This window comes from Ranitomeya imitator, chromosome 4, assembly GCF_032444005.1.
Source record: "Ranitomeya imitator isolate aRanImi1 chromosome 4, aRanImi1.pri, whole genome shotgun sequence".
Taxonomy (NCBI): Eukaryota; Metazoa; Chordata; class Amphibia; order Anura; family Dendrobatidae; genus Ranitomeya; species Ranitomeya imitator.
The window spans coordinates 38,434,001-38,452,023 of record NC_091285.1 but is presented as its reverse complement, the minus strand read 5'-3'; the positions used below and the strand labels follow the sequence as shown (position 1 = coordinate 38,452,023).

At 43.6% G+C, this 18,023-nt stretch overlaps 1 protein-coding gene and 2 long non-coding RNA genes across 3 annotated transcripts; all 3 read right to left on the bottom strand.

Moving 5' to 3' along the window:
* Nucleotides 1-13,484: 13,484 nt before the first annotated feature.
* On the bottom strand, nt 13,485-14,485 carry LOC138674444 (zona pellucida sperm-binding protein 4-like). Its single transcript, XM_069762286.1, has 5 exons — nt 14,298-14,485; nt 14,076-14,226; nt 13,915-13,993; nt 13,713-13,817; nt 13,485-13,627 (listed from the first exon to the last, which is right to left on the bottom strand). The coding sequence occupies exons 1-5, from the start codon at nt 14,483-14,485 to the stop codon at nt 13,485-13,487; spliced, it is 666 nt and encodes a 221-aa protein (XP_069618387.1).
* Nucleotides 14,486-14,569: 84 nt separating this feature from the next.
* LOC138673929 (uncharacterized) lies at nt 14,570-15,416 on the bottom strand. The gene is made up of 3 exons (XR_011320374.1): nt 15,232-15,416; nt 14,768-14,865; nt 14,570-14,696 (listed from the first exon to the last, which is right to left on the bottom strand). It is a non-coding gene; the product is annotated as an uncharacterized lncRNA (long non-coding RNA).
* A 189-nt stretch (nt 15,417-15,605) lies between these two features.
* Nucleotides 15,606-17,105, bottom strand: LOC138673930 (uncharacterized). The gene is made up of 3 exons (XR_011320375.1): nt 16,984-17,105; nt 16,444-16,537; nt 15,606-15,735 (listed from the first exon to the last, which is right to left on the bottom strand). It is a non-coding gene; the product is annotated as an uncharacterized lncRNA (long non-coding RNA).
* Between the last annotated feature and the right edge of the window lie 918 nt (nt 17,106-18,023).

The following is an 18,023-nucleotide window of genomic DNA, read 5'->3' as shown; positions in this document are numbered from 1 at the left end:
TACTGGGTCATGAGGTTATTCCTCTTCAGATACTCCAGTATAGCATCCCTTAGAATGCCCTCCAGGATTTTACCCACAGTAGAGGTTAAGCTTACTGGCCTATAATTTCCGAGTTCAGTTTTTGTCCCCTGTTTGAATATTGGCACCACATTTGCTATATGCCAGTCCTGTGGTATATATAAGAAAAACCTGGCACTCAATTTTATATAGGTGATGATTAATTATTCCAAGCAGAGGTTCAGTAACAGCAAATGTTTCGGTCATAAACACATGACCTTCATCAGTTACGTAAAGTGATTGCGGGTGAAGTAAATGTTAGCTCTGTTTAACAGACGATAGTGCTAATTGCCCTTTAACCCCTTAATCCCATATGACGTACCATCCCATCAAGGTGACCTGGGACATGATTCCCAGTGACGGGATAGTACGTCATATGCGATCGGCAGCGCTCACGGGGGGAGCGCGGCCGGGTGTCAGCTGACTATTGCAGCTCACATCCGACACTATGTGCCAGGAGCGGTCACGGACCGCCCCCGGCACACTGCGATCAAACATGATCGCAGTGTGCCAGCGGCACAGGGAAGCATCGCGCAGGGAGGGGGCTCCCTGCGGGCTTCCCTGAGACCCCCGGAGCAACGCGATCGCGTTGCTGCGAGGGTCTCTTACCTCTCCTCCCTGCAGCAGGCCCGGATCCAAAATGGCCGTGGCATCCGGGTCCTGCAGGGAGGGAGGTGGCTTACCAAGTGCCTGCTCAGAGCAGGCACTGTGAAGCCTGCAGTGCTGTAAGTCAGATCACTGATCTGACAGGGTGCCGTGCAAACTGTCAGATCAGCGATCTGTGATGTCCACCCACCACAACCCCCCCCCCAAACCCCACCCCCCCCCGCCCCGGGACAAAGTATAAAAAAATTTCCAAATGTGTAAAAAAAAAAAAAAAAAAAAAAAAAATTAAATAAAAAAAAAATTCCTAAATAAAGAAGAAAAATAATTATTCCCATAAAAACATTTCTTTATCCAAATAAAAAACAAATCGTACACATATTTAGTATCACCATAGGAAAAAAAGGCAAAAAATGCTTTATCATACCGCCGAACAAAAAGTGGAATAACACGCGATCAAAGACAAATATAAATAACCATGGTACCGCTGAAAACGTCAACTTGTCCTGCCAAAAATGAGCCACCATACAGCATCAGCAAAAAAAATAAGTTATAGTCCTGAGAATAAAGCGATGCCGAAATAATAATTTTTTCTATAAAAGTTTTTATCGTATAAAATCGCCAAAAAATGAGTGCTGTAATCGTACTGACCCGAAGAATAAAATTGCTTTATCCATTTTACCAAATGCGAAACGGTATAAACGCCTCCCCCAAAAGAAATTCATGAATAGCTGGTTTTTGGTCATTCCGCCTCACAAAAATCGGAATAAAAAGCGATCAAAAACTGTCACGTGTCAGAAAATGTTACCAATAAAAACGTCAACTCGTCCCGCAAAAAACAAGACCTCACATGACTGTGGACCAAAATATGGAAAAATTATAGCTCTCAAAATGTGGAGACGCAATAACTTTTTTGCTATAAAAAGCGTCTTTTAGTGTGTGACAACTGCCAAAAATAAAAATCCGCTATAAAAACGCTATAAAAGTAAATCAAACCCCCTTCATCACCCCCTTAATTAGGGAAAAATAATAAAATAAAATAAAAGTATGTATTTCCATTTTCCCTTTGGGGTTGGGGCTAAAGTTAGGGTTTGGATTACATTTACGGTTGGGATTAGGGTTTGGATTAGTTAGGGGTGTAGTTAGGGTTACTTTTGGGATTAGGGTTAGGGGTGTGTTTGGATTAGGGTTTCAGTTATAATTGGGGGGTTTCCACTGTTTAGGCACATCAGGGGCTCTCCAAATGCGACATGGCGTCCGATCTCAATTCCAGCCAATTCTGCGTTGAAAAAGTAAAACTGTGCTTCTTCCCTTCCGAGCTCTCCCGTGTGCCCAAACAGGGGTTTACCCCAACATATGGGGTATCGGCATACTCGGGACAAATTGGACAACAACTTTTGGGGTCCAAGTTCTCTTGTTACCCTTGGGGAAAATACAAAACTGGGGGCTAAAAAATAATTTTTGTGGGAAAAAAAAGATTTTTTATTTTTACTGCTCTGCGTTATAAACTGTAGTGAAACACTTGGGGGTTCAAAGTTCTCACAACACATCTAGATAAGTTCCCTGGGGGGTCTAGTTTCCAATATGGGGTCACTTGTGGGGGGTTTCTACTGTTTAGGTACATTAGGGGTTCTGCAAACGCAATGTGACGCCTGCAGACCATTCCATCTAAGTCTGCAATCAAATGGCACTCCTTCCCTTCAGAGACCTCCCATGCGCCCAAACAGTGGTTTCCCCCCACATATGGGGGTATCAGCACACTCAGGACAAATTGGCCAACAAATTTTGGGGTCCAATAAATAATTTTTGTGGGAAAAAATTTTTGTTTTATTTTTACGGCTCTCCATTATAAACTTCTGTGAAGCCCTTGGTGGGTCAAAGCGCTCACCACACATCTAGATAAGTTCCTTAGGGGGTCTACTTTCCAAAATGGTGTCACTTGTGAGGGGTTTCTACTATTTAGGTACATTAGGGGCTCTGCAAACGCAACATGGCGTCTCATCTCAATTCCTGTTAATTTTGCATTGAAAAGTCAAACGGCGCTCCTTCCCTTCCGAGCTCTCCCATCCGTCCAAACAGTGGTTTACCCCCACATATGGGGTATCAGCGTACTCAGCACAAATTGTACAACAATTTTTGGGGTCCAATTTCTTCTTTTACCCTTGGAAAAATAAAAAATTGGGGGCGAAAAGATAATTTTTGTGAAAAAATATGATTTTTTTTTTATTTTTACGGTTCTACATTATAAACTTCTGTGAAGCACTTAGTGGGTCAAAGAGCTCACCACACCTCTAGATAAGTTCCTTAGGGGGTCTACTTTCCAAAATGGCGTCACTTGTGGGGGGTTTCAATGTTTAGGCACATCAGGGGCTCTCCAAACGAAACATGGCGTCCCATCTCAATTCCAGTCAATTTTGCATTGAAAAGTCAAATGGCGCTCCTTCGCTTCCCAGCTGTGCCATGCGCCCAAACAGTGGTTTACCCCCACATATGGGGTATCGGTGTACTCAGGACAAATTGTACAACAACGTTTGGGGTCCATTTTCTCCTGTTACCCTTGGTAAAATAAAACAAATTGGAGCTGAATTAAATTTTTTGTGAAAAAAAGTTAAATGTTCATTTTTATTTAAACATTCAAAAAATTCCTGTGAAGCACCAGAAGGGTTAATAAACTTCATGAATGTGGTTTTGAGCACCTTGAGGGGTGCAGTTTTTAGAATGGTGTCACACTTGGGTATTTTCTATCATATAGACCCCTCAAAATGACTTCAAATGAGATGTGGTCCCTAAAAAAAAAATGGTGTTGTAGAAATGAGAAATTGCTGGTCAACTTTGCACCCTTATAACTCCCTAACAAAAAAAAATTTTGGTTCCAAAATTGTGCTGATGTTATGTAGACATGTGGGAAATGTTACTTATGTATTTTGTGTGACATATCTCTGTGATTTTAATTGCATAAAAATTCAAAGTTGGAAAATTGCAAAATTTTCATAATTTTCGCCAAATTTCGCAGGTACTGTAAAAGAATTTTTACCATTGTCATGAAGTACAATGTCACGAGAAAACAATGTCAGATTCACTGGGATCCGTTGAAGCGTTCCAGAGTTATAACCTCATAAAGGGACAGTGGTCAGAATTGTAAAAATTGGCCCGGTCATTAACGTGCAAACCACCCTTGGGGGTAAAAGGGTTAAACTTAGCCTTGCTGTCATGAGCCTTGCTCCTATGTGAAACCTACTTCGTGTGAAGCCTTGTTTTTTTTCGATATTTCATATATATATTTATTGATCATGGTCTTTCACACGTTTGGTAGTCTCTATTATATTTATGGATATTGCATATTAAATTGCATATATTTTCAATCTCCATTGACTTCCTATGATAGGAGTAGTGTACATCTCTTTTTTGCCCATGTATTTAATATTGGTATGGCTATTAGTATGTGGCACTAGTGTGTAGCCTTTCCTTGTTTTTTTGCATCCTTCATTATCATCTTTGTTAGTGGTGTTCTTCAATTTTTATACATATTTTTCAATAAATATTCAATTTTAGCTCGTGTCCATTTTTCTTTCGGTTCTTATTAATAATTTTGTGTGACATATCTCTGTGATTTAAGGGCATAAAAATTCAAAGTTGCAAAATTTTCGCCAAATTTCCGTTTTTTTTTTTTCCACAAATAAACTAACATTATATCGAAGAAATTTTACCACTAACATGAAGTACAATATATCACGAGAAAACAATGTCAGAATCGCCAAGATCCGTTGAAGCGTTCCAGAGTTATAACCTCATAAAGGGACAGTGGTCCGAATTGTAAAAATTGGCCCGGTCACTAACATGCAAACCACCCTCGGGGCTTAAGGAGGTTAAGGGAAGGCATTGGTTAAAATACTCAGGTCTGGGCAGGTATTCTAACCAGTGCCTTCCCTTAAAGGGCAATTGGCACCATAGTCTTTAAACAGAGCTAAGGCTACTTTCACACTAGCGTCGTACAACGCACGTCGCAATGTGTTGTTTTGGAGAAAAAACGCATCCTGCAAAATTGCTTGCAGGATGTTTTTTTTTTTTTTCTCCATAGAGTAACATTAGCGACTCTTTTCCACACGTCGCAACAGTCGTGCGACTGTTGCGTCGGACCGTCGAAACCAAAAAAAGTTGCATGTAACTTTTTTGGTGCGTCGTGTCTGCCATTTCCGACCACGTATGTGCAGCCGAAACTCCGCCCCCTCCTCCCCACTCAGAACGGGGCAGCGGATGTGTTGAAAAACTGCATCCACTGCCCCCGTTGTGCGGCGCTTTCACAGTATGCATCAGTACGTCGCATTGTGACGTGCGTCGTACGACGCTAGTGTGAAAGTAGCCTAACACTACACCAGCAATCACTTTACGTAACTGATAATGCTCATGTGTTTATGACCGAAACATTTGCTGTTACTGAACCTCCGCTTGGAATAGTAAAATATCACCTATATAAAGTTGAGTGCCAGGTTTTTCTGATATGTATCACTACGGTTTTGGAACCTACCTGGGCACCTTCATATAGAACTGTGCACACGTGTTTTTTGAGTCCTGTGGTACAGACCGTTATCCCATCCGGGCCCAGAGATTTGTCAATATTAGTGATTTTTAGACGCCGCCATACTTCCTGCTGGGTTAAGCAGGTGACATTTAAGGGGGGAATTTTTGTTATCAATGATCATGGAGAGCCCCATGGGGTACTCTGTACCGGGTCCTTTGGTTCACAGGGGGATGTCACAGTGGCTGACCCGGTTCGTGCCCCTTGTGACGTCCGTGTAAAAGGGGAAAGGTCTTTAAAGGGGAAATGTTCGTGACGCCACCTGTGGTATTCGGTCAGGGTGACCGATGCTGCTTTAAGGGGTCCGCTGGGGTGATGTTATGGCAGTTAGATGGTATACCTTCCCACAGGTGAAGTATGTCCCCAGGGCTTCCCAATGGTGAGAGGTGCAGTGAAGAACAAGGACACAAGGTTGCAGTCTCTTTACCTTTTACTGAAGGCTTCAGCATCCACAGTCCAGAGCACCAGATCACAGGGCAGGCAGAGTCCGGCCGGTTTGGAGGCAAATGCAGAGTTCCCTTGTACAGGTAGAAATCGGTAGCCTTTCTCTAGTGCCTTGGTGTTGTAGTACCTTACTGCTGAGCATTTCATAAGGTCCTCACAGATGTTATCGATGTTATGTCTTTCTCTCTCTCTCTGTCCCCCAGATGGAGGGGACAAACTCATATGACCCGTGGCTTGAGGTGTTTTACAGGGACTCTGTAGTAAGGCATAAAGGACTGTTACTTCCTCGGTGTTCCGGCTACCGGGATCATGCACCTCAGAAGGAGGCAGCCTGTGTAGGGCAGAACTCCTCCTGGTATCCACTCCTTTGCTATGACTTCTTCACCCTCTCTACAATACAGTTCTCGTTCAGTGCCCTTTCTTAGGAACTGCACTTAGGGCAGGCACAGCTCCGTGACCTTCTGTCAACTACCTGAGCAAAGCTCAGCCAGCAACTGCCTAACTTCCTCTCCAGGCAACCAGTTTTACCTAAGTGTGAAGAGTGCCCTAATAAATAGAAGCATAGCTCCCCCTGGTGGCCTGGAGTGCGAAATGTGTTGCATGTTTGTGTTACCTGGATTCGGTTGTCATTCTTTGCCTCCAAACGTAACATCACTCCCCCCCTAGAGGAGAATGATATTACTGCAACGACTAGGACCCTGGGGCGCTGCAATCATATTGTCTGCTATGGGATTTTCTTGTGCAAATACCGCTGGAAAAAAAGTCATTTAGCATATTGGCTTTTTCCCCATCCACCATTTCACCCAGACTATTTTTACGGGGGCCAATGTTATAATTTCTTAGTTTCTTACTATTTATGTAGTTAAAGAATATTTTGGGATTATTTTTACTCTCTCTGGCAATGAGTCTCTCGGTCTCAATTTTTAGTGCCTTGATTTGCTTTTTACTGAATTTAATTTTCTGTATTTATTTAATGCCTCATCACTACCCACTTCCTTTAATTCTCTAAATGCTTTCTTTTCGTCACTTATTGTGCCCCTTACAGCTCTATTTAGCCATATTGGTTTCTTCCTATTTTTAGTATGTTTATTCCCATATGGTATTGGAGCGCCCCCAGACACAGGGCCACGCGTTCTCGGTACCGGGCCTCTCTGGTTCGGTTCTGAAGCTGTCACGGTGGCTATACCCGGTCCGTGACCCTGCTAAGGGGCGTCCAATAAAGGTGGTACAGTCAGTCAGGGATTCGTGACGCCAAATGTGGTGTTCGGTCAGGGCGACCGACCCTGCTGTGGGGTCCGCTGGGGTGATGAAATGGCAGCTGGATGGTATACCTTCCCACAGGTGAAGTATGTCCCCACGGCTTCCCAGTAAGGTGGATGGTGTGAGGTGCAGTCAATAACGAGGACACAAGGTTGCAGTCTCTTTACCTCTATACTGAAGACTTCAGGATCTGCAATCCAGAACACGCTTAACAGGGCTATCTGAGACCGGCCGGTCCGATGGGCACTTCCAGAATTCCTTTTGCAGGTGAAAATCATTGCCTACCAATAGCGCCTGTGTGTTGTAGTGCTACCCTGCTGAGCATTCGGAATAGTCCTCACAACTTCTGTTCTCGTTCGTTCTTTCTAATGTGTTCCAGATGTTTCTAGTTCAACGTCCCCCAGGTATGTTATGGCTAGGACGCACCCGTATGACGGGAAGGCCAGGAGGTCTTTTGGGACCCTAGGGGGGCAACAGTGGGAGAGGGGCATCTCTATGTCTTCGTAGGTGTTTAGGTGAGACAGCCAACCTATAATTAACTGTCCTGCAGAGTTTAAAGTAAGGCGTAGAGTCAGTTACTCCCTCGGTGTTCCGGCCACCGGTTACGCGCCTCAGTAGGATGTTGCCTCGGTCTCACGGCACGACTCTTACTGGCTCTCCTTTGTGCTTGATCTCGTTTCTCACTGTCTCACAATATCCTTCACTTCGTGTCTTTTTCTTAGGATACCGCTGCGGGGTGTGCAGGCGCGGTTCCGTAACGTTCTGTTCTGGTCGCTAGGTGCCTGCCAGGTTCCCACGCCCGACAGGGACCCCCCTGTGTCTTCTCCCTGCCACGGGATGTTGCCTGAATCCAACCCAGTCAGCTTCTAACTTTCTATCCAACCCCTAGTTTTACCAGTGTGAGGAGGGGCCCAATAAATAAAGCCTTTTGCTCCCCCTAGTGGCCAGAGTGTGAAGTGTAATGTGTGCTGGTGATATCTGGTCAGTGGAATTCCTTCAGTGCCATCACTCCCCTTAGTGGCAGAGCATCATACTGCAACGACCAGATCACTGGGGCGCTGCACTATATATTGTGCACAGGTCCTATCCTTGTGTATTTTTATGTCTCAGGATATCGCTGAGGGATAAAGGTACAAGGCCGCACAACTGCCTCGAGGAGGCCTCAGACACTGCCCATGCCAAATGTCTCCTGCTCACCTCATCCACCTTATGCCTCAGGCAGAAGCGGGGGGGATCTGGGACACTGTGCGGACCGCCTGTATTAACCTGCGTACTCAACGCTGACTGGGAAGCAGGAGCTTGGGCCACAAGTTTGGCTAAGGCACGTTAAATAACCCTGCCCTTCTGCGCGCCCTCAGGGCCGCCACCAACTCTCCGTCAGCCATATTGCTGGTGTGACACAACCAGCTCAGTCAGCAAGTACCGAGGAAGAGGAGGAACAGAGCAGTATAAAATGGAGGGCACGACCACGTATATAACCCTCTGACTCCCCCCAAAAAAACCTAAGCTCGCCCGCACTGTATGTTGATCTGGTCGGCGTTGTTTCTGTGGTCTTTATCTGTCCTTTAAGCTGCTGCTAACAGTTGTCTTGCTATAATTTACGTGGACGACACCTATGTCATCCACATAGCCTGGCTCATTCTCACGCCTCTGCAGTATGCTTTGCCCTTTGCGGGCAGAACCGAAAACAAGAGCAAATGTGGCGGTAGGATTTAGGCTGTGCCCTAAGAGGGCCAAGAAAAGTGCAGGTGTGAGCTGCAGATTTCTCTGCGCAGGCACTTGATTTTGCCCCGGCTAGGTGGATGACGCAGATAGCCACCATCCTGCTGTAATTAGTGTGGATGACACTATCAGCAGCCAGGAAAAGGGATAGAGAAGCCAGGATGGAGACCGCAGAAAACGCCTATTGGACCAGACTGGCAGGAGAAACATACAGCGTGTGAGAACTTACAAGTTTGTTTTTTTTTGTTTTTTTTTTGGGGGGGGGGTGTATTACAGGGGTTATATAACCATTGATGGACTGCAGCAAAGGTGCTGATTAATGTCATAGCTTTAGTTGACGTTAATAATTGGGCTGCACTCAAAAAAAAAAAAAAAAAAATGGTGGTGCTGGAGAAGTAGGTTATAGTCCCGGTATATAGGAAGGAATATCCAAAGCACTCTTCAATGTAGATATGTTGAAGATACTTTATTGCTTGGTACACATCAGAGAAGCATGAACCAGTTGAAAACAGACACTGCAAGGGCACGGGATGTGCCTGCGTTACGTTCTTCTATTCCCCAGACGGATGGACTCTTAAGTTATCCCTCTATAAGGCCGGTTTCACACGTCAGTGTCTCCGGTACGCGAGGTGACAGTTTCCTCATGTACAAGAGCAACTGACACACGTAGACACATTCAAATCAATGCATCTGTGCAGATGTCATTGATTTTTTGCGGACCGTGTCTCCATGTGCCAAACACGGAGACATGTCAGTGTTCGTGGGAGCGCACGGATTACACAGACCCATTAAAGTCAATGGGTCCGTGTAAAACACGTACCGCACACGGACGTTGTCCATGTGCAGTCCGTGTGCCATGCAGGAGACAGTGCTACAGTAAGCGCTGTCCCCCCCACATGGTGCTGAAGCCTCGATTCATATCTTCTCTACAGCAGTGTTTGCTGTAGAGAAGATATGAATAATGTTTTTATTTTTGTTTCTCGTGTTTAACATAAAGATCCCTGTCCCCACCCCCTGTGCGCCCGCCCGTTGTTCTTAAAATACTCACCCGGCTCCCTCGCTGGCTGGTACTGCTTCCTGTCCTGGCCGCACCTTCTACTGTATGAGCGGTCACGTGGGGCCTCCCATTACAGTCATGAATATGCGGCTCCACCTCCCATAGGCGTGGAGCCGCATATTCATTACTGTAAATGAGCGGCCCCACGTGACCACTCATACAGTAGAAGGTGCGGCCAGGACAGGAAGCAGCGCCAGCCAGCGAGGGAGCCGGGTGAGTATTTTAAGAACAGCGGGTGGGCGCACAGGGGGTGGGGACAGGGATCTTTATGTTAAACACGAGAAACAAATATAAAAAAGGAATATTCATATCTTCTCTACAGCAAACGCTGCTGCACAGAACATATGAATGACAGCTTCAGCACGATGCAGGGGACAGCGCTAAACTTTAGCACTGTCTCCTGCACGGTGCGTGTGGTACCCAGTGGGCACACGTGTGCCACACTGATGTGCCACAGAAATGCGCAGGCACGGATAATTCTGGTACCGGAATTATCTGGATATGTGGGACTGCTTTAAGAAGCTCATGCTTGCATATGCTGTATTTCATGGATTCAGATACACTGCAACCTTGTGATAAAAATCCAGGATGGGTTGAAACATCTTCCTTATTTGTCGCTAATCTGTTTAACGGGTTCATGCTTCTTTGATGTGTACCAATCAATAAGTATCTTTAACATTTACTTTGAGAGTGCAGTTGATATTCCTTTCTATAGTTTTAGTTGACAGGACAAAACTAGTGACAGGTTCCCTTTAACCAAGAGGTGAGCAACCTTAACCATGGGTCACGAAACAAATGAGGGAGGGAATTTGACCCAAATATCCTTTGCATCCATTTGTTTTGAAAAATGATTCAAGAGAGGAAATTTTGCAAAGTGACAACAAGGCCTTTAATCGGGGCAGTAGCCCGTGCTCTTCAAGTCTGAATAAGCTTTTTGGTCAGAGCTCTTGACTTGAAGAATGGGTGGCACTACATGTCTACTCAACTTTATCAGCATCCTAGATGCCGATAGAGATGAAAGCAATGAGGAGGGAGCATCAGCCGACCCTTCCTCTAACATCATTCATTGGTCTGCTATCGCAATGATGTTATCACAACAATCCCACTGTACCAAGAGGATCTGCAGACACCATGAAAAGATGAGCAGCTGGGGAAAGGGCTGAGGCAATTTTTTTTTTTTTTTTATTTAGTGTGGGCCCATTATAGTGTGTGGAGGTCTGTGTGGGGATTTTAGTTGAACAATCACTGTGTTGGGGTGGGGGCGGGGGGGGGGGGGGTACAGCAGGGTCATTATACCATGAATGGAGGATTCACTATGTGGATATCACCGTTATACAAACGTACCCTGAGTTACACATTAGTCAAGGTTTTTATGATTTATTATATCTAAATTAGGCCATATGCTTTATACTGCTTTTACATAACAGAATACATTAAAGTCAGATCTATTCATTAGAATGTACTGTGTGTAGGACAACCCCCTCAAGGTTGTTTCCATGAGAAAGTGTAAAATAACTATTAGGGTGTGAAGAAACCAGATTGTGTCTTAATTACCCAGACAGCTACATTTTTGCAAACCAATAAGAACCGACTTTTCATTTGTATATTGGCTTGTGCATTTAAGTGTTTATGTCTGGTGGTTCATGAAGACAGACTTGCAAACTGATATCATTTAACATACAGTAAGTCCGTAATAGTGACTTGTACATTGTGTGTCTTTGTTTATTGATGTGTGCTGATATGCAAATTGTACATTGAATTCCAGAACTAGCTTGGTGACTTCTAAAGCAGAGAAGGAAAGACTGTGCAAATAGATTGAGTGGTCAAGTAGTACTAGGTAATCTCATCACCATTGTTTGCCAATCTTGATGTTGAACTAAAGGACACTGGGTAATTCTAAAAATAGCTTACATGCCTTGGGTATAAAAAGACTGAGAGATCACATCCTGGGGGAGTCTGAAGTAATACAGAGCTACCAGCTGGACATTCTGCAAACCACCCAAGAGACAATAGAAAGGCCTGCAGCCAATTCATGATGGCACCATCACGAGGGACAATGATCTAGGATTCTATAGGATACAACCTAGGAGTTTTTGGCTCCGGTTGGAAGGACACAGATCTGATCCAGTGACCATCTCTGCACCATGGACAGTTCTTGGTCATCTCCCTATGCTGGTCACTGCCCCTTCTCTGTGCGTTCATCCACAGATGGAGTAGCGACCCTGGGAGCTCTGGCATCATGTCATACTGGAAACGCAGTGATATTTTATATGCGCCCATGTACCCATACAATTCCAGGCATATTGGGTATGCTCTGTTTGCTATTGTGTGCTGTGGTTCAATAAAGTAGTTCTGCCCTGTTTTACCTTAACCCTGTGTTGTCTGTAGTGTATTGCCCACTGGGAGATAGAGCGGGCGTTCAGTGGTATGAGCCGTGGTCCATGCAGTCTTGCTAAAGACAGCCGGGTCAGCGGACAAGAGCACCCACTGACCCCACTTCTCTGTAACATAGGGTATGTTAACAGATCAGGATTTTCTGCAGAATTTTCCTGAACAAAACCAGACTTTGTGCAGGAAATCTGCATTTTTTTTGTGTTTGTGCATTTCCTCAACCCCCCCCCCCCCCCCCAAGGCTTTCCGATGCATTAGATAGCGGGGGGGAAAAAATAATAATCTGCAAAATTAATGAACATGCTGCGTTTACCATGATGCGTTTTTTGCAGAAAAAAAATGCATCATGTGCACAAAAATTGCAGAATGCATTAAAAATGGGATGCTTATGTATTTGTTTTTTTTGTTTTTTTTTTTTTTAAGCGTTTTTCCCCATGGAAGATGGCCGAAAAATCTTGACCGTGTGCACAAAGCCGAAAAGGAAAGAACCTTCATTTGTAGGCTTAATATCAAGTTTGCCCATGGCTTCATCCAGGCTTTTAATATTGCCCCTTTGTATTTGACAGCCCTGGTTTAGAGCAACTAATGGACAAGTCTAGTTTTATTGTGCAAGAGGTGCCATAGCACGTGGTCAGGACATGTGAACATAAAGTATGCAAGTAAACTCAAGAGGAGCCTTTGTGCCACTATATAAAAATACTGACTTAGGATTTCTAGTGCCTCTATAATTAAAGTGTGTGGGGGGGGGGGGGGGGGGGTCTAGATAGCGAAGTTTCTGGCCAGTGACCAGACGGCAAAGCCCATACATGAGTACCGTATATTGGACATCGTCATGAATAGCTAAATTAAGGTTACCTACCCACTCAAATCTCCATGTGCAGACTCTAATGTTTACCTGCACCAATTTGTTGCTCTTCTTAATGAGATGCTTAACACCTCTTGAGATCTTAAAGGATTTTTCCCTTTTACACATGTGAAGGAGTAGTAAGTCAGGGAAGTTTGATCAGGCAGTGGCCGTTCAGGGTCTCAAAAAAATAAAGAAGGCCATCAATTAACAAGTCAGGTGTTTTGAGGCTGCTGAATGGCATTTGTCATAGACAATGTTAAACAAAACTGGTTTAAATTCCATTTGAGCGAGAAGTATCGTCCCAAATTGGGATTTAGAGCGCTTTATCCATTTCAGTAGCTAGTTGGCACATGTTAGAAATGAATTTGGGTTGCAATCAATTCCCGTTATACAGAAAACCTCTCAACCATATGCAAGAAGGTAGTTACTACCTATGCACTTTAGTACACCGTTTTATCCCACAGAGATGGCCATTGCCATGAAGAAAAGAAAATTGCTGCCAAGTCCAAAGTTTTTGAAAAATGTATTTAAGCATTTAGTTCGTGTTTCTTACTTTGTGTCCTACAATGAAACCAAACACCTAAAAACACCACAAACACTGACATAACTACTCCTCCAACAGTAACAGCTCGGACAACATCCAACTTTGAATATTTAGAGTAAGTGTGACCTGAAGAGGAGAACAAAAAAATAATTATATTTACCGGTATTTAATCACAAGATTCTCATGATCAACCCATACATTGTACAATTACCTTTTAGATTTAAGGCCTCAGTCTCAATTGGGAGGAACTCAACTGGTCCATCTGAAGTCACCACGTTTGCTAAAGGTTCTGGTTCAACATCTTCAGCCATACGTCCTAGAAAAGAAGTCTCAGCATTATTTCTATGTACATTTAGTGTAGAAGACGACGTTACAAGGTGGCAAGAGCTTATGTTTAGATGAAGCAAGCTTACTCTTTCTTGAGGAACATGAAGTCACACAGTTGTCCATGGCAGATGGGACACAGACAGAAGCACTACAGTGGAAGTAGATCTGGAGTGGAGATAACAGAGCTTGATGGCCAATACAAGATCAGGTTTTGCATAGAAAAGTGATGAATTTGAAGTATATTTACCAATCCTTCAAGAGCAGTTTGGGCCCCTTGATCCACAAATGTAAAGGTCTTCACTACAAAACGTTTATAGTGATTTGGGAAAGGCAGGCTTTGCGTAGGACCTCCAACAGGTACACTCTGGGAAATGTAGTTGTCACCATCGAAGGGGCATCTGTAAGTAGACTTACGTTAGTCAGATGCATAAACCCATAGTGGGCATTTAATTTGTAACTGATCAGCCACCTATTCAATAGGATAGGCCATTGAGGAAGGAGCGTGGAGTCTGCAGAGTTAGTGGCCCAGCAGTCGTTTAACACTAGGACAAGATTGGGATCGGTTCTATGCAAGAGGCGGACTTCCAAGTAGACTGGATCTCTGAGTACTTTAACCACAGGGTAATGCTCCTCCAGGAAGTAAGAGGAGTAGGACATATCTGCGAATAGAACAGAGATATTTTAAGAAACTAGGTTTAGCCATTTTTTTTTTGCAATTTGAAGTCATTCCATGAAGTCACCTTGTGCAATCCTCATCTCCATTAACAGTGGCCCCGAGGTAGTAACGGGAAGTGGTGGTGGTAGAGTGGATACTCCAACTTGCAAAGGAATAAGGTCAGTTTGGAAATAGCTGCATCGTACAGTCACCCTGGAAATATGACAACATTGTTATAAATCAGGACAGAAATCAAGTTTAGTCTGACAAGTTTGACTCCTTACCGCATCGTGCTGTCCCTTGTAATTGTGGATCCTTGCCAGGAGATGGTATTTCTTACAGCTTCAATAGTGCTCTCATAGACCAGCGGTCCTTCAACTACCTACATTAGATATTTAGTAGTTACATCATACCGGGTCTAGTTTGATGCTGTGAAGTAATTTATATCTGAGGCCTATAGGAAATGTTATAGGGTCAGCCAAATAATTTGTGAAGATTTGTAGATACATGGCTGACTGCTCTTACCATTGCTGCAGCACTTGTCTACAGGTTGAGACATTGCAGCACAGCCATATTACCTTAAGGCACCCAACGTCTAGACTTATGTTTAACACTTCTATACATTCCCCTACTCAAGATAGCAAAACAAATCTGGTCTCAGTATCCTTTAAAAGGAGTGTCCAGGCACTTGGTGCACCCTTGGTGTGGCCAAATATTTGTGTGCACCTTCCCATCTACTTGTCCTTACCTGATGAAATCCAACACAGGATAAAGGGAACTGGAAAACGGCAAATGATGCACTCATGGACACTGACAGACGAGCGCAAGACGAAGAGTCCAAACCAACCACATGGACTGAAGACAAGTTCAGTGATGGCTTTGTAAGATCTTTGGAAACAGCAACTGTCATGAGATTGTCACTTGTGCACTGTGTGGTCACTGCAAGAAAGTCATGAAACATCATGACAACCGAAGGAAGGCAAGTTATACCATCCTCTATTGAATGGTCAGGAAAGCCTGAGTGTCATTCCTCCATAATGTTAGAATAAAACAGTAAAATTTGTCAACAGGATTTTTGTGGTCGAGATACCGTACTTACATTTCTTTCCATAGTAACATGGAACTGTAAAGTCATTTGAGAAACAGCACCCAACTTCCTCGCAAACTTCTCGAGACACTGGGGCCTTCACACAAGAAAGCTTGTCTGCTTGACTCACTGCTGAACATTCACTTGCGCTTGGAGCATCCATAACTAGGATGGAAGAGAGAAATAAGTGTAACCCGGTACCAAGGAGGTTACCTTAGAAAGGGCTGTCCTTTTGGACTTGAGGCGTAGAACACCAGATCTAGTTTAGGTAGAGGAAATACCCCTCATGGAAGATAGGCAAGTACCCCACATGTAGTAAACGCTGCGTGCTTGACGCTTCGCCAAACACGCAGAGTCCAGATGTTACAGCATAGTGGAGGGGATTGAATGAAGTCCCGTCTCCACTATGCGTGGTAACACGCACACGGCGTCCCTGCGTCTCCGGACATGCGGCGCGTCTTTTAAGATCGCAGCATGTCCGTATACGCAAGGTATAACACAGGGCCCTATGTGTTGGGTGCGATGATCCCGGATGTGTACTATGAACACATCTGGCATAATCGTGTCCCAGAAGGGGGCGGAGCACGTTTGCCGCTCCGACTAAACCGCCGGCCATCCTGAAGGTGGACACATACCCTCAGAGTCTGCACACATTGTATAGTTTTGTCAGTAAACCTGAAGGATCGTTTAGTACCAGAAAAATGAATGAGAGTCCTGAATTTTTTTTGTTTTGTTTTTTAGCTTGCAGATTTAAATCTGTAGCACAGTTTCAGGTGTTTCTGCTTCAGAACTCATCCATACTAATGAGTGGAGTAAAATGTGCAACAAAAGTGAACGTATGTAAAAAAAGAAGAATTTTTTAGAGTGGTTTACCTGCTATAACAGGACATCTCTTTTCCACCTTATATTGCTCAACTTGTCCATTTACGATCTCTTCCAAGATTAGAGTCATCACATATTCTTTGTCCTGCCAAGATATATTGACAGCAGATTAGATCCCTGATCAGTTGTTAGACTTGTCTGCAGAAGCATTATAGCAACTTCCAAACTCCCAGAAAACTAATAGATGGAGACAAGTGGCTACTTATTTTGCGCTGACCAGTTTTCCTGGGTGTGCACAGCATAACAGATTAATAATTTTAGTTAAGAGCTTCAGGAGCACCAGTTTGTTTTTTCCTTCTTTTCACCACACCCAAAAGTCTTAAGGAGTTGCCCTGCAAGCCAACAGTTATGGGACATGGGGGTGAAAACCAAAGCAAAATCTGGTAACCCACTCATTTATGGTGTCTTATGTGGCAGAGGGGCCTTTGGGTTCACCTACATCAACCATGTGAAAAAACAGTTATGGGAGCACTGAAATTAGTCATTTCAATATAATAGTTTTTTGTTGTCAGTTCTCCATCCAGTTCTTACCTCCTCAATCATGTAGCATCCGTCATAAGCAGCACTAACCAGCATTATGCCATTTAGTTTCTTGCTTATCCAGAACCCACAAGCCGAGTTATTGCCAAGGACATGAGGCTCTCCCTGAAAGTCTAAGACAATTTAAAAGAAGTTCAGAATTTGTTACCAAGCAAGGATTTAGAGAAAGTTCACACCCTGCAACACAAGTAGAAACAAGTAGTAACTATACATCATGATGTCTTCCATAGACACAGAATGAAGGATTCCTGCTCTCACTTTGCTTATCATCTGTATACTAACAGTCATGCATTAAGTTATGCAGTGTAGATGCGAGTCCAGCTCTGGGATATGCTAGCTTGAGCCTGCACATATTCCCTGCTTCACAAAACTCTTACATATGGTACACGGTTCCTACCACCATAAAGTTTAATACAATAGTGAACTGGTACGCTAGTCCTGAGCAAGATAAAATTAAGCTTTTTTTTTCCCGGTGGGAGAGTATGAAGCGGCTCATAAGTGGAGAAAGAAGCAGTTCTTGCTGATTGATTATACATATACACAATAGCATAAAACCAAAAACACATGGGCTACTTGCACAGTGAACAAGTCTGTAGAAACCTGTTCACACCAAAGAACTTGAAGACAAAAGCGCACAGAGGTTAAAGAAAAAAAAAAAAAAAAAAAAAACTGTTGTAAAAAAGTAACAGTAAATAAGCAAGTGCTAGTCAAAAAAAATGAAAAAAAAAAAAAGTGTATTTAGTTAATAATTTTTTGCAAAAAAACGTATTAACTAAATACCCTGTATTTTATTTTTTTGACTAGCACTTGCTTATTTACTGTTATTTTTTCACAACAGTGTATTTTTTTTTTACCTCCGTGCGCTTTTGTGTCTTCATATACAATAGCATATAGGAATCTTAACTTTAGTCCCCATTTGTGAACTGCATAAAAAAAAAAAAAAAAAAAAAGTTTATACGAGCACTGATCAGAGTCAGACAACCCATCACTGGGCGTCTTCCCAAGTTGCTGCTGCTCCACCGACTAGCAGT

Bases quoted from the DNA above. Each gene is read 5' to 3' on its own strand.
- LOC138674444 (XM_069762286.1), bottom strand. From the start codon at position 14,485: ATGTCCTACTCCTCTTACTTCCTGGAGGAGCATTACCCTGTGGTTAAA. The intron at 14,227-14,297 runs GTGGCTGATCAG...GTCTACTTACAG, and splicing joins TGGCCTATCCTATTGAATAG to ATGCCCCTTCGATGGTGACA. The intron at 13,994-14,075 runs GTAAATATACTT...TCTCCACTCCAG, and splicing joins AAACTGCTCTTGAAGGATTG to ATCTACTTCCACTGTAGTGC.